This window comes from Prunus avium, chromosome 4, assembly GCF_965620075.1.
Source record: "Prunus avium chromosome 4, drPruAviu1.hap1.1, whole genome shotgun sequence".
Classification (NCBI taxonomy): Eukaryota; Viridiplantae; Streptophyta; class Magnoliopsida; order Rosales; family Rosaceae; genus Prunus; species Prunus avium.
This window is the reverse complement of record NC_142287.1, coordinates 23,591,384-23,614,304: the sequence shown is the minus strand read 5'-3', so window position 1 is coordinate 23,614,304 and position 22,921 is coordinate 23,591,384. Positions and strand designations below refer to the sequence as shown.

Below are 22,921 nucleotides of genomic sequence, written 5' to 3'. Positions count from 1 at the left end.
CTCATGGGAAAGTTTGGGAAAATACGCCAACATTAAATGCACATTTTTCATGACCATTTTGTCTCCATTAACAATTTAGAATTACAATATATCATTAAATGCATTCTTTTTTTTATTTGATTTAATATGAGTATAATTGGAAAATTATACAAACTTTGTTTTCTATACAAAACAAACATGGGAAAAGAAATAAAGTAATATCTCCCAATTACTTTCCTAACATTACCAAACTAGGGAAATGAATCTTCCATTTCTCATCCCTTAGAAAATAACATGGGTAGTTATTTCCCCTTAAATCAGTTCGGTCAACCAAACAAAGCCTTCGGGTTTCGAACCTTAGTTTTGTCATTGCCTACGAAAAAGTTGGAGAAACTCTGTGCCTTCTCCCCCTATCCAGCCATATAATGTGAGCCCGGCCCATTATATTTTTCTCAAATGGTAGAAAATTCAGGGCGAAAATTTCAGTTCTTTATACCCAAAAAATCAAAAAACTCCAGTCCTGAGGGAGGCCAATTCTTTTTCTATGTAAATTACTTAAATCAACTTTAAAAATATCTCCGAGATCCTTTCAATGACCTATGTCATGTTGAAGGGATATTTATATAATCCGATCGATTGTGTAAAGTTTGCAAAGTCCGCGGTAGCAAAAGAACCGGGAGAAGTAAACAGAAAAGAGAGTCCTTTTCTATGATCCGATCTGCAAGGACCATGTTTGCGGATCCATGATTGGGAATTATTTGATCGTCCGTTTTATGATGTTAATAAAATAGATTTATTAAAATTGGGGCCGATGCACCTGCACCAATTTTGTTTGGAATTGTGGATTTGTTGATTTGTTATTCCCTTAGACATCCTTTGTGCAAGAAAAAAACCATCCAAATTCTACCACATTATTATTATGAGGCACTGATTAAAAGGAAATGCAAAACAGAACAGAAATATGAAAAAACCAATACGGCAAATTTCTCTTTTAATTCTATCAATTTAGTGAGGCAGCATTTAATCTCATTTCTTTTGGCCCAAGTTATATAACTTTTGCACTCAGCTTCATCAAAAAGAACAAAAACAGAAGAAGAAAAAAACATCCCTTCTTTGGATACAAACAGGGGAAAGAAAAAGAAAATGAAGCGAAAAGGATCAAAGAGTAATGAAATTAAGTCATGTAATTCATGGAAAGAGGGATTATATCCATCCACGAACTCAAAATCTAAAATCTAAAACCTAGTAGTGTTAGGACCCCAGCAGTTCAACTCCATGACTTTCCTCACCTTCTCCTCCTGTGACCTCTGCATCTTGTTAGAAATTGCTGAAGAAGAAGACCCAGAGAGTTTCTTGGCCTGGGAATATGATCTCATGTTATTCTTGGCATGTTGTTGCAGTGACCTCAAAACCCCATTCCACCTGCAAATTCCTTGGTCTTTCAGAGCCTCAACAGCTCCAATACTTGCTGCCACAATCCAAGCCCTGCAAGCTGCGTTCACCATTTTTGCAGATTTTTTTTTATGGTAACAGATTTTGAAGAAGATCTTTTATGGGTAATGGGTGGATGGGCGAAAGATGAAAGCTTTGAAGGGAGAGTTTAAATTGAAAGTCTGAATCTGGGGTTCTTGGTTTTTTGTTGTGGGTTAAAGGGTTGGACTATTCTCTATATATAAGCAGCTGATATAAGAAAAAAAGAGTGAAATCCAAGGCACTGGCACGGTGGCACCAATTGTTTAGGACAAAATCTGTGGTAATAGGTTTAGCAAAACCAGGTGCTGAGCTCTTGTTTTTGGGTCAGGCCCCAAAAAGAGGGGCTCTTCTTTATGGGAGCCAAAACCCACGCGCTTTCCTCTTTTTCATTTTTCATTTGTTTGGGATTTTTTTTTTCCTTCAAAAGGAATAAAATTTTCATTGAGCAAAAGAATAGTCACAACCGAGGAAGGGGGGAGGGGGGAAATTAGGGATGATAATGAGTCGAATCAGGAGTGGGTATGCAATTCCCATCTTCATCCCCGTTAAGTTTTTTTCCCTCATCCCGTCTTCATGCCCGCAATATTCATATCGGGGATTTCCCATCCCCACCTTCATTGGGGAATGGGTTCTCCGACCCGCCCTATTATGAAAGAAAAAACCAATATATAATTACTTTGTTGAAAGAAAAAAAAGTACTAAGGCAAGATAATGGATATGAGTGCTGCTATTTCCACCCCTCTGTCCTATTTTCCCACTCACCTTATCTTCCCACCCACCATATAAATTTGGAAAAATACAATCCTATCTTTCCACCCATAATTATTCCTAAACTACCCTTCAATGTGGACACACTCATATTATGCCATGTGTATTGACAAACTAAATAATAATAAATAAATAAACAATATTAAAAAATCAATCTCCATCTTTTTCTCTCGGTTCCTCCCTTTCTTCGAAATATTCAAACGAAAAATCTGGGAAATTAAAGAGAAAACTATATTTCTCTCAACATTTCTCAGCCTACCCAATCCATAACCAATGTTTTTTCCCTTTTCTGCTTTAAAAAATAAACCATTTTCTTTGAAACATGATCAACTTACAAACTGTTGCAAAGACATTTTAGCGAGAGAGGGAGATAGAGCTAGCCTATATATTGGTTGTTGAGAAACTGAAATCGGGAAAAGAAAAACAATGAAAAGGTATCACATTATAATCTCATAACACATTTTCGGTGGGTTAAGGAATTTCGAGAACTTACCAATCCCCAGACTCATTTTTGGTCAAGATTCCAAATCACTATACCCACTCATTTTGAATCCAAAATTTGACGAAGGAAACAGTAGTTGTTTCAAGCGAAAATCGCATTACCACCAAACTCGGGGTGTTGGGGAGGAGAGAGGTTGAGAAAGAGAGATACAGAGAACATATAATAGAGATAGAAGGAGGTGGTGTAGGTGGAGGAGAGAAAGATCGGGGTGGGGGAGCTCCGTCGGGGAGAGGGCTTGGGATAAGTTGGTACGGCTGAGAAGGTTATTTGTGTATTTATTATTTTACTTTTTTTTCATTTTAAATTATTTTAAAGGAAAAGAGTTGTTTTATTAATATTTTGGTCCTTATAAGTCCTTATAAGTCATTTTACAAATGGGTAAATTTTTCTTTAAATTTTTGAAGATAAGGTGGGTGGGAAAATAGGACAAGGGGGTGGAAATAGCAGCACTCATGGATATATATATATATAATATATATTTATAAGACAATATGAGAATGTTTATATATTTATTGAAAATTAACTAAATAAATAAGTAGTGTGGCTTAAGATTTGTATAAATTATATAGTATATAATATAATAATAAAAGAATGGCCTCAATGTCATGAATTAAAAGAATGGCCTCTTCATACTCGTTTTATGTCCTTCATACCCGACCCACACCAACATGGAAAGAAACAAAAGAATGGCCTCAATGTCATGAATTATATTGCTTTTCCAAGAAACTTGAAATTTTGGGGTTACAAAATAGCAAAGGCTTCCCACACCTTCCATTCACTTTCATATCCCACAAACAGACATCAATGAGGAATGAATCATGCTCCTATCCCATTATCCCTCAGTTGCACTCCTTTATATGGAGAACATTATGTAGAATCATTATCACGCGTGGTAGAACATGATTGGTTGAGAATAGCAAAACAATAATATTCCCGTGGTATACAAGTTTTTCTCCCTTTCTTTTTCTTCCCTGTTTTACTTAGAATTGCAATTTATTTAGAAGGATAAGGAAGTTGCCAATAACTCTCAGCCAAAAAAAGAAGAAGCAATAGTTGGATTGTTTTGTTTGAAGAATTGAGAATAGAAACTAATGTAGACGGTCGACATTGACTAAAACAAAAAAACCAAGGTGACCCCTAGTCTTTTGGTGCAAGCATATCAGACTCTCGATATAAATTAAACATGGGGAATTATGCTGATTTACTAGTTATAACTTATAAGATGGGGCTTTGAAACTCCAACCCTGCGTTTGGATGAGGGAAATAAACTAGGGATTTTGATAAAAGTCAGAATTTCTAAATTGACATGAACCAATTCCCATGTTTGGATATAAAAAAATATAGAAATTTAGAAATTCCACGTGGGAAAAACCATGGAATTTGGAGGTCAGAAATCTCAACTTTAAATTCTATCTAAAAGTTGTCATTTCTAAAATTCCAAGAGAAATTGAGTTTTAAAAAAAAGATAACTTTACAAATAAAGGTTAAATTATGTATTTAAATCCGTTATCCAAACAAGAAACTTTACAAATTATATAACATTAATTTCTGTCATTTTAAATTTCATCATTTATGAACTGATAAGTAGGTTTTGCGTTCTCATTCATATTTCCCAGGTTTACCTTTTCAATAACCTGATAAGTACATTATTAAGTTGCATTGCTCAAGCCTAAGCTTGCTGTGTTTTATTTTCACTTAGTTGCACGCAATTTCTCAAGTGCATTTCGTGACTAGAAGACTTAAGTCTTTGTATTGAGAGTGAACTAGCCACATGATGTCACAGTTGATGCTTATGTATCAATTAACACGGTCACCGGCTAATTAAAAATTGTTACATAATGTAGTCAATTAGCATGATCATGAGTCATGACTAGCATATCTCGGTAACACTCGATAGGATTTGCCATCCATGGCTACTGCGGCCATACTCGGTGAGGACAAGATGTGATGAGTTTGCATAATGAAGTCAGTTCTAAAGTGATGAAATTCCAAAGTGGCTTGGGAAATTGTACATAGCTCCAATTTTGAATTGGTCTCGGGCTGAGATCATTGAGAAGTATTAAAAATACCAGCCTCACAGAAAAGAAAAGACATAAGAGTCAGTAGAGCTCTGTTTTTATAACTATAACTACCAGAGTTAGCTGCACAAGCTAAGGATTTACAATGCAGATAATAATTGAATCAAGCAAACACCCTATACAATCAAGCGATTTCAGGTAAAGAATTGGATTTGGAATCTACCAGATTTGCCAGATTTATGCATGCGCAATCGCAAAATAACCAATCAATAATCAATGACAAGGAAACCTATTTGTGCATTGTGAGGATGGTGATCTTTCAAATTGAGGCCCGGGCAGATTTTGTTGGACAAAAACTACTGTGATTTATGTGAAAAAAAATCCCAATGGAGGGTGATGATACAATGAATAGGCTTAACTACGTCGAGCTATGTCAACGCCGTGTGGAATTTTGAATGTGTCGGATGCACCAAACTTCCTTCTCTCTTCAGTATCTTCTGCATCTTCATATTCTTCGTCATTACTGTCATCATCCTCATTGTGGGAACTGACTGGAGACATGGGTTCGTTTACACTTTTGGATCGATTTAATGGTGTGGCAAGCATGTTCACTTGGCCAAAGTGAGAAATCTCTACAACCACTGTGTCATCGTCTGCTGGAAGAGGTTGTTTCCATGGCTCCCCATCAATTCTCATGAATGTATGCTCAGCTGCACCCTTGCAAAACTCGAAACGTATTCTGTTTGCCTACAATGAAGTATAAAGGTTGAACAATTAATCTATTTCACAGAGAGAGAGAGAGAGAAAGAGATAAAAGTACTTATATATGAGATGCCCCAAAGTAAGGTTTGAACCATGATCAGTTGAAAACTAGTTTGATTCTGTTTATATGAAGATGACAGCATTAAATGATCTAAGGATAGTATATGATACCTGTGCAAGACGAGTCCCATGTCCCTTAGGAGCAAGTAAGATAAGCCCATGCCAGGCATCTCTAAAACCAACAATCTCGATGAGGCCATCATCCACATATGGAGGAGTTAAATCCCTCTGTGAAGCACATATTATATGGAATTACAAAGAGTTGGCAAGATAGATTTCTGAATTTTTAACTGGAACTTAGGAAAAAGCCAATATGTCTAAAACAGATAGGAGAGCAATCATAAATTACATATTGCACTTTCTTCGTATTTGGTTTCCCCCATGGATCAAGACCACCAGAAAAACTGGGTAAGTTGAGGCACACAATAGACCTAATGCTGTAAATCAGAGATAATATAAAAAAAATTAAGTGATGGAAAGGCTACAAATGTTGACTGCAAACATAAGAAAGGACGGAAAGTGGAAACAATGAAAGCTTTGTCTAGTCAGTTAATTCAACTGATTAATATTTAATACATTATCTGAAATACATGTCATTCTAATTTTCCAGGGCCTCATTGTATCATTTCCTTAATTTAAGCATGCGAAATGCAATGCCACATATTGTAATCTGGAAGAAAAAATAGGTGAAACAACTTTTTGGGACAAGTGGCTTTAGAGATTAAGAGAACCAGAACAGTTACAAAAAGTTAAACAGAAAGTTTATATCACCTGCGAGGTATGAGGAGGTCTTCCCATTGACCTTGTCGTTTCATGATCTTAATCTTTGTCTGATGTGCTATGTTCCTGTGTTGAAATCAAGGCATTACCACTAATATAAACAACCAAACAAAAGGCTAACTTGAAGAATGGTTGATAACATGATCTTCAGATGTGCAAATGCATTCACCCCATTTCCTGATTTCAGAACATTGCAGAAATAAAGCGAACAAGAAGAGTCATAAATTTGGCTCCCTTTTTGGGACTGTCTGATAAAAAATTGGGTTATAGAGAAGCACAAAACTGTGAAGAAGACTAACCGTGAAGAAGGATGTGATAGAGAAGCACAAAACCATCCTTGTGTACATCCAAGCTTCAAGTAAGTACCCTGAACCAATTAAAAAAGCAAAACAACAATAATAAGTAGCGAATTTATGTATGACGGGAAAACAAGAAGTTAGACCCTTGGCAAAACAAATGGAAACACCCAGACACCAAAACAAATGAAAACACCTATTAGGTATCCATCATTCGAGATGGATGGTTGGTAGACTTCAAAAAAGAATCGTTACACATATGTAGACATTATTATACTACTTATCTACTTTGAGCATGATGTTAAAGATGCAGAATAGTTTAGTACTTGATTAACTAACTGGTTTTTAAATTTTTCTGCATGCAACTTCCTCTGTGCGTGAAAATCATATGATATTTGAGCATCCATTCCTGTATAAAACAAAATACATTTGTCAGAAAACCTGGAAACTGCTGTCATGCAATAGTTCTTGCAACTAGTTACTGAACCAAACCAATATTTACTTCTAAATTGTTGGAAGGGCTACACAACATTAACTTATAACATCAATACAACAGGGGACTTAACCTAAGTACACTGCACACCAATGGTTAATATCTTCAAAATGTTTCTAATATCAATAACTACCATGATTACTGTCTCTCCATCCCATGCCATAATAAGCTTGATTCATCCATAGATGATAGACTGAGATTTATATACCCAAAAACTTCTATCACCCAACACCGCAGGCAGTAGTGAACAAAAGAAGTGAGCTTCAAAACATCAAATAGGAGACTTTCCCATCACAAATATTGACACTTTAAGAATGTTTATGAAATATGTCTGCATATAGAGATGCTTCCAATGAGAACAATATTATGCTTATTTAATTCCACTTCACCTTTATCTGCGTACATTATATATAGAACTTCAAAATAAACTAAAATTTTATCCTCAAATCCCTTCCTAACAACAATAATAGGTAGGATGGTTGTCCTCCACCACAAGGCTCCTAAAGGTTATGTGCACAAATCATAGGCACACACACACACAAACAGAACACCTAGATTTCTTAATTAAAAACATTCTTGACTTCTTACCCATGCTGAAGTAGTTCCAAAACCCCCCACGAAAGGTCTGGTAACCCTCCTGAGAACAGCCAACATTTTAGTGGTAATAAGTTTGCAAAAGCAAGCTGTGTTACGATGAAGCAAAAAATAAAATGATACTTAAATTGAGTAATCACTTATCAGATTGGCACTTGACCAGGAAACAGGAAACACACCATATTGAGTGTTTCAGTTTGAGAGACTCGATGAAATGCGTGCAAAGAATGGGGTAGTTCTAGAGGTGCAATAGGGTCACAAGAACCTTTCGTTGGAGACCTCATTCTCATTATTATGTGCCAGCTGAGATACATAAAATAAAATATATAAAAAAACTATGTCTCAACTCCACCTTGAAGAGTATTGATTCGCTGAGCATTACATAAGGAGATTTTAAATGTGTATATTTTTGAAGATCAGGCTAAGTCAAAATTCAAAATACAGTTGATTTCACCTGTCAATATTCATTTCCTTCGCAGTCTTCACTTGATTCAAGAAAGTCAGCACAGATTGATGGTCGGTGAAAGGATTTTTCTTTCCCTGTGAATTAAAACTCTGATCAGCTAACAAATCTACTGTAAGTTGAGTCAATGCAAGAAGCCAAATGTTTACCACAAAAACACTTAGCATATACTAGTTTATTCAAGGCTGTCTCTGAGATATATGAGGCCCTGTGCATAAATTAAAAAAAAATTCCTTCTTAGTAATACACATATGCCATGATTTAACACCAAAACGTCCCAACTTAATTCCAGCTAAACTGTTTTCAACCAAAAAAAAAATTATATCTAGCTACAGATTAAAGTTTCATTTAAAACTGTGTGATAGGAGAGGCAAGATTCTGAATAATTTATGAGGCACTCTAGTTCAGGTCCTTTGGGAATAGGATGGAGTAGGCAGTTCAGGCAGAGACGAGAAGATTATTTGGGGATGGTGTGAATGACCATGTGTTTTGGTGGAGGCTACAGGCCAGGTTTCCATTGGAATGCACAGAGTTTCCTTTTACGAGGGGACAGGTTTCTTGTTTGATTTCTAAATCTCAGCCTTTTTGCAACAATAGCTTATGAAAACTTCACAATGGTCTTGCCTAAAAGAATGCTACTTACATATATCATGTGTACATTAGTGATACAATGAATGCAGCTTTAATTTACTAGAAAATACCTCACAATATGGCATGGTTATAGACTTTTCACTAGATACTTTTCAAATGCAAAGATGTAGCTTCTTCCAATGCCAAAACTAAAATAGCTAAATATTAAGAATATGCAGGAACCTGCACCATTAAATACAGTAGTATATATACTACAGAGTGCTCTGACTACATGATCAAGGCAAGTGAGATCAACAACAAAAGAAGAAAACCAAATGGGAGTGTGAAAATCAAACAATGAATGACCAACAAGAGATTAACGTAGATTCAAACACACAAGGCTGGCAAACAGAACATTACCCAACCAAAAGCGAAATGGATATTGTTTCCAGTTCCCAATGGCACTGGGGCAATTGGAGGTGGGTGAGGTAGTTTAAGATCAGAAACCACACTGAGGAGCCAGCCAACTGTACCATCTCCACCTGCAACCTATCACAGCAAGTGTCTATCAATTCATAGATAATAGAATGAAATCATGGTCATTTTGTACACACAGCTTTCAATATATACAAGCCCAACTCACGATTATTCTCAACCTCTTCTGGATTTCAGCAGCCAAAACATCTCCACTGCTCTTGAGTGTTTCTAAAGTTACATAAAGGGTGTGTAGCACCTTGTCAGGAGCCTTTTTACCCAAGTCAATAACCTGAAAATAAAAACGATCTGAATCAATCATCCCAAGATTCCCATTACCTCAAACTCAAAAGAAATGTGAACCCACAAAGCGAAAATACAAGGAACCGCAGAGCCTATAAGTAACCTGGTTCTCATTGAGAAGAGATCGATACGTAAGAAGGAGTTCACCTCCAATCTGACCACCACTTTTTGCATTAACAAACACCATGACTGGACATGAAGGCACAATTTTAACTTTCGGCATATCCGATCCACTCACAAGCATGTAATTCGGAATGTAAAAGTCCCGCAACTTATCCTCGGATTTCATATCACCCACCATTACATCGCAACTGAAGTGTTCATAATCATATCAGAATTCTATTCCATTCCATAAACAAATTTCAAAACAGCAAACAACGTCATAAATAACTACAAAAATAATCATTATCTAGTTTGTGCAAATGCAAATTTTCAAAAGTTTCAACCTCTTGGCAAGAAAACTGTGAATATGAGATGCCAAGCGATTCCCAGAACGAACGGAAATCCGGTTCAGAAACTCCATAACCGGGTCCAAAAACCACAGGGTTTCAAACGTCACGAAATGGTGTTTAAAATTTTCCTCCAGTTTTCTCAGCAACCAACCAGGTTGTTGTTGTGGAATGGAATGTGGATAACAAAAGGAAAGAAATGTTGTATGGAATCGCGTCTTTTTGTACTTTACCTGGGAAAGAAGAAGTTGCAGAGAAATTTCCAAGCAAAGAGATTGCAGACAAAAATCCACTGTTCGGATGACAAGCAATGCTCTGATTCGGAATCAGAGCATTGCAGGTAGGGAGAGAGGGAAGGAATTAGAATCTTGCATGATTTTGGTCTTCCCTATTATAAAATTCAATTTGAGGAAATTGCGGATATGGATTTAGAATTAGGTATTTTATTTTTTAAATTTAGGTGAGAAAGCACCGAGTTCTTTTTTTTGGTCGAAAAGCACCGAGTTCATATGAAATTGGGAGAGAGAATCATTTGATTTGAACTCGCCACAATTTAAGAAGGTGTTTGTTTGATTTTGGGATCTTGGCTACACGCCACGCCATCGGATTTCAAATTAGGAAATGGAGTGGTTATCTTGTGGGGTAGGATCTATTGTCCTGTAATGTGTGGGCGGATTTGAATGTGCCACGTGGAGAAAGGAAACTACCTCGGACTATGTTGGGGTAAGTGGGTTCCACATTGGATATGAAACATTGAGTGACGTGGCTAGTCAGGCCTTACTATTTGGGCCTACTGGGTTGAGGCGAAGCACAAAACAACACACACAATCACAAAAGGAATAAGCCCAAATTCGATAAATTATAATCCATAATTTTCATATGCTTTTTATTTAGCCTCTCAGAGATGCAACTGATAGGCCTTCTTCGATTTAAGTATATACCAGTACCTTAATTAGGATGTTTTCTTTATAGTTTAGGTTCATTGATATGCTTTGACTAGTTTAATTAATTTAATGATGGGGTACATATAATTAATGAGTACTGCTAAACGAACCCTAAAATTAATTGAGTACACCCTACTATTAAACTATTTATTGAATTACTAATTTACCCTAATATAAAATGACCAAAAAAGATATATTGAATTGTGTACCCAATATGTACACCATCCTTAAGACTTGACGCATGCCCGTTGTTATAACTATAGTCAACTCTTTAATTTTAATATTTTAAAGTATTTAAAACCAAAAAATAAAATAAAATTTTAAAAAGAGAAAAAAAGCTCTCTCTCCTTCCCGACCCACCCCACTCTGAGACGAGTTGAGATATGCTGTACCCAAATTCCCAAACTACCAAATCTCCCTAAATTAGATTGAAAACCCACACCTCTCTCGAAAGATTGAAGACAATATATTTAATTAAGAATTAAAATCTTTGTTTTACTGCTTGAGCTTTTGAACCCATGTCTTCAAACAAATTGACTTAATTTTTAACATACAACTCGGAATCCAGGAGAAGTGTATTGATCCCAGTTGATTTTTGTATGCATAAAACTTAAACAATCAATAACACAAACCAGGTGGTGGTGATCGCACAGGAGAGAGATAAAAGAAGAAGAAGAAGAAGAAGAAGAAGAAGCAGGAGAGAGAGAGAGAGAGAGAGAGAGAGAGAGAGAGAGAGAGAGAGAGAGAGAGAGAGAGAGAGAGAGAGTTTTGTTAAAATATTATTTTACTTTATTTGTTTATTTTAAATACTTTAAAAGATTAAAAATTAAAGAGGGTGTACCATGGGTATTTTTGGTAGTTAAATAGGGTGTACTTAGTTAATTTTACATTTTAATTTAAACATTAGGGTGTACTTAGATCGTAGGGTGTACTCAGTTAATTTTAGGGTTCATTTAGCAGTACTCTAATTAATTCACTCTTACATATTCTTCTTCTATATATAAAGCAAAAGGTAGAGAATAGTGAAACATTCAAAATACCAGAAAATGCCCTTGGTTAATGCAAGAATTGAAATTATTAATTAAATGAGGATAATATGGTAAATTCACACTTTTTCAGATTAAAAAAAATTAAAATTAAAAGAAAAATCAGATAATGGATCCTATTTTTATGGACCACAACTACCCATTATCTTTTTTAATTCTAAAATAAATTTAAAATTTTAAAAAAAAAGCCTCTCGCAGGCACGGAAGCGCGTGCGAAGAGGCTAATATTTAATTATGAAAATGGCAAGTCTTTGTAAATACCACCCCTAAACTTTCGTTTCCACCTACATTGAAGCTTTTGGCATTCAATTTATGCTGATTTCACTCCGTATGAATTTTATAAAAAAAATTAATTCATAAAATAATTTTCTCATAATTGAAACTATTTTTTAAATATATTCGAAAATTGAAAATAATTTTAAAGTCCAAATAATAATTTAAGATAAGTAAATATAATTAATTAGTATTTACTAACTAATTTATGAAATTAATTAAAATACTTTATTATTAATTAAATAAAACATAAAAAATAATTAGTACAATTAAAGAGTAATGCTATTTAGACAAACAAAATTGACCACATTAGCTTACTACCTTATGTGGCAGCTGATGTTGTCATGTCATGTCAATTAATGAATATTGCCTTGTAGATTTTATTTTTATTTACTTTTTTTAAAATAATCCTTAGAAACAACAAAATTATAATTAATTATAATTAACCCTAGCATCTTTACGCTCTAGCAGGCTGCAGCTTCGTTCTTTACTCAACACTCCCTTCCTCCATCAAATCTACCTTTACCCAGTAAAACCAGCGCACTGCTTGCCACATCTCCCAGCACCACCAAGCCGTGCGAGAAACCCGACAAATCGCATCAATCCATCTTCATTTTTTAAATAAAAATAGTTCATATTTTGGGAATTGTTCAACTTCGATCCTTCACCAGACTGCCCATTTGATTGGAAAGCTAATACCCCATTCCTATCAACACACTAAAGCTTTAAAATTCTTTTTCATTCTTATACACATGACCATAGAATAAGAGATCTCAAAATCAATTCGGATTTTCTAGATAGCTAGTGAAATAGGCATTTAGATTTTCGAGTTGGAATTTCTTGATTAGTTGATTTGCAGAGTTGGGTTTGTTGAATCAAAGAATTGGTTTTCTTTTTGGAGGAAGATCGCAGGAGGATGAAAAAAGACCAAAAGGGAAGGAGAAGGCAACCAAAGGGATACAATGAAGAAGATGAAAATTTTAAAATATAAATTACTTAATTTAAAAAGGAAAAAATAAAAACACAGTTGGCCACATTTAAGTAACGTGTCATATACACATCAGTTGCCACATAAGGTGGTCAATTAATGTGGTCAATCTTGTGTGTCTAAATAGCATTACTCATAATTAAATAAGGCTAATATATTACTAATTGAAAACATTAAACTAAACAAACTAATATTGTATAAAAAATAAAAACAAAATAATTTTAAATAATTAATTACGGTTTATTAAGTAATTGACTAAATTAGTAAAATATTTAAATACTAATTATTCACTAATAAATAATAATTAAAACATAATTATTAATTAAAATAATTAAAAAAAGACTAAGATATTACTTAATTTAATTATAAAAACATTTTGTGGCACGGTTATACTTTTTAAATAATCGAATACATTTAAAAAATATAGCCACATGACTATACTCTTTAAATATTGTAGGGGTCTTTTTGTTCCAGCAGCCTGACGAATGGGCTTGGGTTGCTGTAAGAACACGAACAAAAACCTCATGATGCCTGAGTTCAAGAACCAGACTCCCAAAAGAATTTTTTTAAAAGACTTGCTAAAGCTTTAAAAAAAAAAATACGTTCGGGTTATCTTCACCAACAACCAAAAGAACGTATCAAATTTATTAGTGACTTAGCTTGAGGAGCTTGTGGCATGGGAGCTAAGCCTTCACAAGTTTAGCAATTTGAGAGAGAGAGACCAAAGCATGAATTTCTTTTAGAAAAGAAGGTTTAGAGTGGAAGAAGGGAAAATTAGGAGGGTTTCTATCTCAAAAAGAGAGAGAAAACAATGGAAATAAAAGATGGGGCGTCTAGAGTAAATTTCAGTTTGCTTGACGAAGCTTGGTCGTGCTCTGGAATGGTGTGTGTTTGCTGGGTAGAGGGAGCTTTCTTTTATAGGCGCTTAGGACTCTAATTCTATCAATCTTCCATTCCCACTTTTCCTTCGATTCTCTCCATTCACTCCTTTTGGTGAAATCTCTTCCACCGGAGTGCAGGCCCCTTTGAGTTCCAAGGTTTTCTATACAGCTGGGTCTCCCCATGGGGGTGAGGCGCCACTTGCTTTCTCCTTGGTTTTCAAACTGGAGCTCGCAGAGGAAATAAGAGAATGGATGAAGTCATTTGTCCAGTGGGTATTCCTTCTACATACATAGATTTCCTTTGGTCCCTGCTATGGCTCCTCATTAACCACCTTGGAGTTCTGACAATGGTGGAACACGGTGCTAGATTTTTATAAAGCGCTGGGCTAGGCTTTGTGTATAGTATTGGGTTGTTGGCATGCTATTTCCAACATCCAATGGGTTTTCGTCAAGGTGCTGGAAACAACCCATTTGTTTTCATTTTGGGTCTTTTACTGATGTGGGTTTATCTAAGTGTTGTAACAAACTAGATATTCTCCTAAGGAATTGGATCCCTTTTTTTCCTCTCCCATGCTAACCCATGTATTTGGGCCCGGGAAACGGGCTTGAGTTTTGGTGCTCCCAAGTGGCCTAAAACTTTCATTCCTCGAACCCTCAATGGGCCTTGTGAGTGCTCGTACCCATCCATACCACAACCTTCTCAGCAAGCCCCGGGTAATTACGTGGCTTGGGCCCACTTGAGCTCATAGCATGGCTTGACGGCATTGTGTGTTTATTTATCGTGCATGTGCTCGAGTTTTATTGTGCCATAATAAGCCATGATCGGACCACATAGCATCGGATAGGTTGGCGAGCGTGAATTTATAAAGCCGGTGCATTTCTTTGTCCTTTCGCGCATGCTTGCTTGGCGTGACGCATGACCCATGGCTTATGTAGGTGCGTCCTACAATTTCTATTTATCCCCTGATCGGGCTTCTTTTGCGATTAATGATTTGTACTGGGCCAAGAATAAGCTTGGGCCTGGTCCTTGGATTTTTTTGGACTGCAACAAATATTAATATATTTTAAAAGTATAATCGCGCGACTGTAATATTAAAATATTTGAATATAGCCGATTGGCTATACTCTTTAAATATTAATATATTTTAATAATATAACCGCCCAGCTATACCGTGTAAATGTATTTGAATATTTTAATAGTATAGCCGTGGCTATACTCTTTAAATAAGAGTAATTAGCTCTAGCAATTAGGAAATGCATTAAACCATATCATATATGCATTAGAAAAATAACTTACATGTTCCAGTGCAATTAAATTCTTACATATTTGTTGAACCCCAAAAAGGTTGATGGATTTCATATCAACCAAAGCGTGTTAAGCAATTTATTAAATAATTATAAACTTTTAACGTTGTGCAATTTTTTATGGGTTTGAATCCTCTACTCTTTTAGGATTTGCTTGCTTTTAATATTTACATGTCGGAGCTTAATTGAGTCCTTAAAATTCCAAAATTAGATCTTATAATCCAAACCCTAAATCCAAGTCACAACATGATTTGATAATATAAACTACTTGTTGAAGTTTGAATGAAATACATGAACTTGAATCCCATATTGGAAAAGAAGAGAAAGTCTCTATCCTTATAAGTGGGAATCTTCCTACACATGCAATATGGAAGGTGGGCCTAGTGGAGTGGAACTTGGGCGTTACCTTTTTTATTGGGCTTTGATTATATATACATAATAATTAATATTTAATAATCATAGACTGGGTCTTAGGTTAGTCCTATTTTGGTATAATTTTCTAATTATTGAAACTATTTTTAAAATATATTCAGAAATTGAAAATAATTTTAAAGTCGAAAAACTCATTTAAGATAAGTAACTATAATTGATTAGTATTTATTAAGTAATTTATGAAATTAATTAAAATACTTAAATACTAATTATTCATTAAATAAAAAATAATTAAAACATAAATAATAATTAGTGTAATTTAATAAGGCTAAGATATTACAGATTGCAAATATTAAACTAAACAAACCGTGGTTTTCAATATCCAGCATGGAGCACCGAACCATAGAAAATGGTTTGGTTCGGTTTCAAACCGATGACACCAAAAAAGAAGAAAACAAACTAAACCAAACTGTTTGACCAGGGTTTCGGTTTGTATGCCCACCACTAGTTTTGAGTAGGTGTACGTGGACAAGAGGCATGTTTACTAGTTTGGCTTAGTATACCTGGAACATGGATCCCGAGTATCTACATTTAGAGTTTACGCATTTACCCGCATTTCGCAAAATTTTCACCATCCTCATTATTTACCTGCATTTTGCTTTTTATATATAGGTATTATCGACCAAAAAATTACCTAGATATCATGTATTTATACTTAGGTTTCAATGCCTGGAGCATAGGTAAATGTTTATTTTTTTTAGTTTTTTGAATGTGGGAGGATATTTGTTGATGTACCTATATTTGAGGCGTAGGTACGATCTTGAATAGGGGTGAGCTCGGTCTGTGTTGGTTCAGGTTTGATTTCAAATCGTCCATCGAACCGGACCTCTTCGGTATAGCAATTTCGGCACCGACGCCGAACCACTACCTCCGGTTAATCGGTTAAACGGTTTGGATTGGCTTGATGTTGGGTTTAGGCTGAAGAAAAAGAAAAGAAGAAGGAAAAAAGGAGGTGAAGAAGAAAAGGGAAAAAAAGAGATAAAGAGATGAAGACAAACGGAGAAAAAGGAAAAAATAAATAAGAGAGAGAGAGAGAGGAAGAAGAAGAAGAATAAACAAAAAAAAGACAGAGACAAATGAAGAGTAAGAAGAACAAGGAAAAAGAAAAGAAAAAGATATAGAGGAGAGATTGAAATAGACGAAGAGAGAGGAAGAAGAAGACGAAAAAAGAAAAAGATAAAATATAGAGAGTGAGAGATGGAGACAGATGGAGAAGGATGCATGGTTTTTGTTTTTGTTTTGTTTGAGGCATGCGTGTTGGTGGCAGGACAAGGGTTTTTAGTTTTAATTTTTACTTCTTATATATAATATATTACTTATAATAAAATTTTATTTAGTATGTGTAAATACCACCAGTTTAGTTTGGTTAAATCGTGGTTTTCAATATCTAGCATAGAGCACCGAACCATAGATAATAGTTTGGTTTGGTTTCAAACCGATGACACCAGAAAAGAAGAAAACAAACCAAACCAAACCGTACGGTTTGGTTTAGGGGGTTTGACCAGGGTTTCGGTTTGTATGCCCACCTCTAGTTTTGAGTAGGTTTATGTGAACAAGAGGCATGTTTACCGGTTTGGCTTAGTATACCTGGAACATGGATCCCGAGTATCTACATTTAGAGTTTACGCATTTACCTGTATTTCGCAAAATCTTCACCATCCTCATTATCTAACCATTTAAAACAAGACACATAATCAAACATTTAAAAAAATTAATAAAAAATTAAATAACTTCAAATATTTAAAAATTCAATTTAAAACTAAAAAATAAGATTAAAAAGTCACATAATCTAAAAATTAAAAAACTAGAAATGCAACTTCCCCTCCCCACCCTTATCCCCGTCGGGAAGGGATCCGCTGTCCCTATTTTTCATGTCCCTTCATGTCCCTTGTATAATTTGTTGACATGTGTCCACCCACTTAACCCCAATAATAACACAGTTAACTCTCAATAAAATAAAAGTTAAAAGAAATTAAACCCTAAGCAAAACAAACAGCAGTCACAAAGTTCCCCAGCCAAGTACCCAACCTCGACAGCTCCACACCCCGCTAGTTCCAACCCCCTCACCTAAGCCATACACAACCTTCACCCTGTTGCCCACTTCTCTTCCACTACCTTCCTCCTCCTCTTCTTCCCGATCTCCCCTCAAATTTGGGTTTCATAATTGGAAGGGTTTCCATTTTGATGGTCTTTCAATTGGGGGTCTGGGATTCATGCACCCAAAAAAAAAAGGCTTGAATCAGTGATCTAATGTGGCTGTTGAAAAGCAGATGCATGGGTCCCACTACAAATTTGGCCTAGACTAAAGCTGGGCTATATGTGGCCTGGTTGGAGGGCTAAAGGGCCAAATGTGGCTCTCCAAATTTGGCCAAAATTTTGTTTAGCCCATGACTGGAGATGGGTTTTGTATTATTTTAGGGCTATATTTGGGATATAATCCATGACTGGAGACAGCCTTATAATTTTATTGAATGAATTGAAAGGTCTTCAGGTAGTTTGCATTGTGAGGGAATTTCAAGGACGGGAAGAGGTGGGTGCTGCTGCGGAGGGAGGAGGTTAGGGATGGGGAAGAAGGGGAAGGGGCATGAAGACATGTGTCAAACAATTAGGTAAGGGACACAAGGTGACATGTAATTTAAGGACAGCAGATCCGCTCTCATCCCCGCCGCCCCTACCAACCCCAACACACCCAATCAAACATACCATCCACCATCTTTCTCCAACCCACCACAACACCACCCAAGTCGTTATATATACCATTCACCATCTCTCTCTCTCTCTCTCTCTCTCTCTCTCTCCCTTAATAATCTTTTTCTATATTCTTCACAGCCCCCCTTTAATTACCCCTAACCTTTCGTGAAAAAACCAATAGCCTCCCTCCCACCCACCTCGTGGAAAGGGAGTTAATTTTTCTTTTATGTTTTTTATTTAAACAAATAATTGTTAAATTTAAATAAATTTTATGATAAAAAGGAAAATTAAATACTTATATTGTTCACATGTCATGTCTTTTAAACATTTAGATTATTAGGATGGTCAAGATTTTGCGAAATACGGGAAAATGCATAAACTCTAAATATAGAAGCTCGGGATCCCCTAGAACATACTCATAGGTATAATTTTGAGTGATTTGTAGATGGAGGCGATATTTGTAGGATGTGTATTTACCTTTTGTGTTTTTATTATTATGACAAAAATTAATTTATTACCTTAATTATATGTTTTAGGGGCATAATTGGTACAACAAAATAATTAAAAACTGAAAAAAAATAATACATAAACATAAATAAATAAATAAAAAAGAATGTAATCATATGTGTCACAAAAGTCAAAGGACTTGTGTGTGAATTTCACCTAACTTATGTTTTCAATTTTGGACTTATACCAAATTTTCTATTAATTATATCGTTATCATCATAATCATAATCATCTCAATTTATGGAACAAAACGTATTTGTCTACAGAGTTTAAATTACCAAACGATTTCTAATTTGACATATTTTTCACAGCAATAATCCATCATGAAATACATATAAATTGAGGATGGACGGTTTCAAATTTTTTTTTAAGGTAAAAAAGGGGCCGAAGCCCAAATAACACAAAAAGAACTACACAACAATCATCCTTGGACGAGCCAAGCTTTTGGCATCAGCAGCAAGAAGCTCAACAACCACACCAGGCGCTGAATCCACGGTTTCAATCTTTGAGTTACACACTCCGCCACAAAAAATAATAATAATAATTTTAATTTTAATGTAGATGTAAATCTAAGTTCCATTATATTATGCATATCTATTTTATTGATTAAGACTGCAGTTTCTAGGGAGTTCCATAATCATGATGAGTAGGGCCAAAAGAAAAATAATGGAGGTTTTGACTGTATTTTTCTGTTCAACAGAAAACTCGAATAAAAACAAATGAAAGTTCAAGTATAAAATAAGGTTTGACCGATTGTCTTGTCGTTTAGGGTGATTTAATATATAAAACTAGATTATGAAAGACATATTTTCTACTATTTGTTTTATTTGAGATCACGATCACAGTTAATAATACCCACACATGTTCTTTGGTATATGTCACGTCAACTTGTGGAGTATACCTGCATAGGAACCTATCGGCCAAAAACAAAAAACATCTTCTCCTCCTTGTTTTTATATGAAATATGAACTCAGCCCTCCTCTTAATGGACAATAATTGTATAGTTAGAATACTTCATTTTCTAAATCCAACGGCCCGAAGTCTAGCACAGTGGAAATAGGGCATGATTTGCAAATTAGCGGTTTTAGGTTCGAACCCTTATAACATATTAGTAGTATGTGTGAGAAACCACTATTTTTTAGTAGTTTAGACTATCGTTTGTATTTTAAAAAAAACTTACTTTAGTGATCTTTAAAGTGTGATTTAGAAAATAAATTGTTATAATTATGAAATAGTCATGTACAATTATTTTGAAGTGTCTATAACAAGTTTTTTAGTACCACATATTCTATGGCATGTTTACTAATCCGTAATTGGATTATGAGGAATTGAATTGAGGATGAATTGAAATGAGGAGGAGTTGGATTGAGGAGAATTATATTTCGGATTCCTATTGAAGTTGTTTACTAAACTATATGGATTGAGTAGAGTTAGATTCTGGATTCTTATTGAAGTTGTTCTAAACCATATGGAATTGGGGTATGAGTGGTACTAATGACTAAAATGTCCTCGTTGTTGAGTTAAAGTAAATGGTAAATTTGTAACTATAAAATTGTGTGAGGATATAATAGATAAAAAAGATGAATTCATAATGTGTTAGTTCTCCATGAATTAGAATACCGCCTCCCACCCAAGAATTGGGTTCCTCCAAAACTAGGAATTCAAGAATTCAATTTCTAATTTTGTGTGAGTCCTATTTACTTTTTTAATTCTTTTATATGAAGTAAACACAAAAATCCTCCATAGATGGAATTGAATTCATAATTAATAAACACACCACTAATATAATTTTGATGTAAGTATAAACGGTCTCTTTTGCGTGTGTTTTTTTTCTTCTCAATTTTCTTTTTTAAAATTTAAATTTCTTAACTCAGGGGCCAAGACTTTTACTTATCCGATTAGGTAACCGTCTCACAAGTCTTAATCCAGAAATAGCCCTATTATTTATTGAAGCAAAGGAGACCCACCACCACAAATCCATGATTCCAAAGAAACCCAAATCTGTTATCTTCTAATATTAACAAATAATCACGTTCCACGTCAGCAAATGAAACAAAAAAATATTATACAAAGAGCCGCCTTGTTCTTGTGGACCGAAGACCTTGTGGTCTGGTCACCATGCAATATTAATGCTACGACGTTGATAAGATTTATAATATAGAACCTATAAACTTCATGTTAGGCTAGCTAGGGTAGCTAGTAGCCAGCCATTAAGCCAACTTTGTTCAAGTCATGGCTTATCACTACTAGAAACTTGGCCGGTTATGAGATTTTGAGGGCTTTGTGCGAAATTTAAATAGAAGCTTATACATAATCTAATATAAAAATACTAAAAATAAATTGCCATGACTTAATGTCATAAAATAATTTTTTTATAACTAAAATGCATCATTAATTAGAATGTAATAACAATCACAAATCAAATTCATAAATTTTTTAATGTTTACATTTGATAAAGTTAAATATTAGTATATTCGGTATGAATTTTATAAAAAAGTTGAAGAGAAAGAAGAAGGCATGAATTTTTATTTTTATTTTTGTTTTGTTTTGAGTTGAAGAAAGTACTTTTTTTTGGGTTTTGAGACTTGAACTTCCTTGTACCAAGGGATATGAGCTAGAAACAAGCTCCACCAAATACACGTTTGTTTCATTGTGCTGCATGTTGGAGTATATATATAGTTTAATAATATTAATATATATATACATATATATATAATATAAAGTAAAAGAATTTTGGGGGCCCTTAAACATCTGGGAATCTATGCAGTGGTGCCACTTGCCCTATGCGAGTGCCGCCCCTAACTAGACCATGGCTTATACTAAGGGTTATTGATTTCAATGGTCCCCAAACTATTGCTCCAGTATCATTTTGGTCAACGAATTAAATTTTTCATTTCAATGGTCCTTCAACTCTTCATTTGGTATCAAAACGATCCTACCGTCAAAGTCTGTCAATTTTATTGTTAAATTGAGGGGTAAAACCGTCCATATAAACTAAACCCCATCTCAACTCTCTGCTCTCCCCTTCCACCCCATTCCCCCACCTCCCCTCTGTTTGTTTTCTCATCTAAAATAACATAAGCAGCAACCAACACCTCGCTCTTGAGTTTTGGGTGATATCATTTCCTCAATTTTTTGCCCAAATTAGAATCTTGGGGCTTGGGGCTTGGGGCTGGGGCTGTGGGTTAATGGTGGGGATGAGGTGGTCAGGTCGTGAGGGAGAATAAGCAGAGGGGTGTGTTGGGGGAGGCAGTGTTTTTGTATGAATCTGGGTTTTAAAAAATTTGTTATTTTATTTTTGTATTTATTAATTTAAACAATAGAGAATTTTTTTTAGTAATTGTTAGGTCAATCTCACGAAGAAAAAAAAAAGCCATATGGCTGGTGAGATTCAATTTTTTAATTATATATTACTATTTTAATTCATAGAGACATTTTTACCCATCAATTTAACAATAAAATTGACAGACTTAAACGGTATGACCGTTTTGATATCAAATAAAGAGTTGAATGACCATTGAAATGAAAATTTTAATTGATGAACCAAAATAATACTAGAGCAATATAGTTGGGGGACCATTGAAATCAATAACCCCTTATACTAACGTGAGCCACATGTAGAGAATTGACCACATGTCACATAAAAGTGGTCCAAGCATGGTGTTGCTATTGATATTGATCCATGACAACCAGTTTGACGTGGCCATGACATCTTTGGCTTTTGCTCCTTTTTCTAGTAGTGTTCCACTTCATTTAAAGTAATCTTGTATGGAGATAAAATAAAAATAAAATTATGTACTAAAAAAAAAAAACAAATATATTTTTTTTAATTAATATAAGTTACCTAGGTTCAATGGATTGAGGAAATTT

The 22,921-nt window shown here is 34.9% G+C and overlaps 2 protein-coding genes across 3 annotated transcripts; both read right to left on the bottom strand.

The window, feature by feature from the left end:
- Positions 1-941: 941 nt before the first annotated feature.
- On the bottom strand, positions 942-1,759 carry LOC110770158 (uncharacterized). Its single transcript, XM_021974244.2, has one exon. The coding sequence runs from the start codon at positions 1,482-1,484 to the stop codon at positions 1,215-1,217; it is 270 nt and encodes an 89-aa protein (XP_021829936.1). The 5' UTR covers positions 1,485-1,759; the 3' UTR covers positions 942-1,214.
- A 3,042-nt stretch (positions 1,760-4,801) lies between these two features.
- LOC110770157 (diacylglycerol kinase 1-like) lies at positions 4,802-10,540 on the bottom strand. Of its 2 annotated transcripts, none has more exons than XM_021974243.2 (13): positions 10,218-10,540; positions 9,639-9,846; positions 9,402-9,524; positions 9,179-9,307; positions 8,180-8,265; positions 7,905-8,028; positions 7,720-7,768; positions 6,965-7,047; positions 6,642-6,709; positions 6,334-6,408; positions 5,912-5,999; positions 5,674-5,790; positions 4,802-5,487 (listed from the first exon to the last, which is right to left on the bottom strand). In XM_021974243.2, exons 2-13 carry the CDS (start codon positions 9,834-9,836, stop codon positions 5,155-5,157), a joined length of 1,473 nt encoding a protein of 490 aa, XP_021829935.2. In that variant the 5' UTR covers positions 9,837-9,846; positions 10,218-10,540; the 3' UTR covers positions 4,802-5,154. The 2 variants fall into 2 exon arrangements, with proteins under 2 accessions (XP_021829935.2, XP_021829934.2); XM_021974242.2 differs by lacking the exon at positions 10,218-10,540 and adding an exon at positions 9,982-10,194.
- Positions 10,541-22,921: the final 12,381 nt, after the last annotated feature.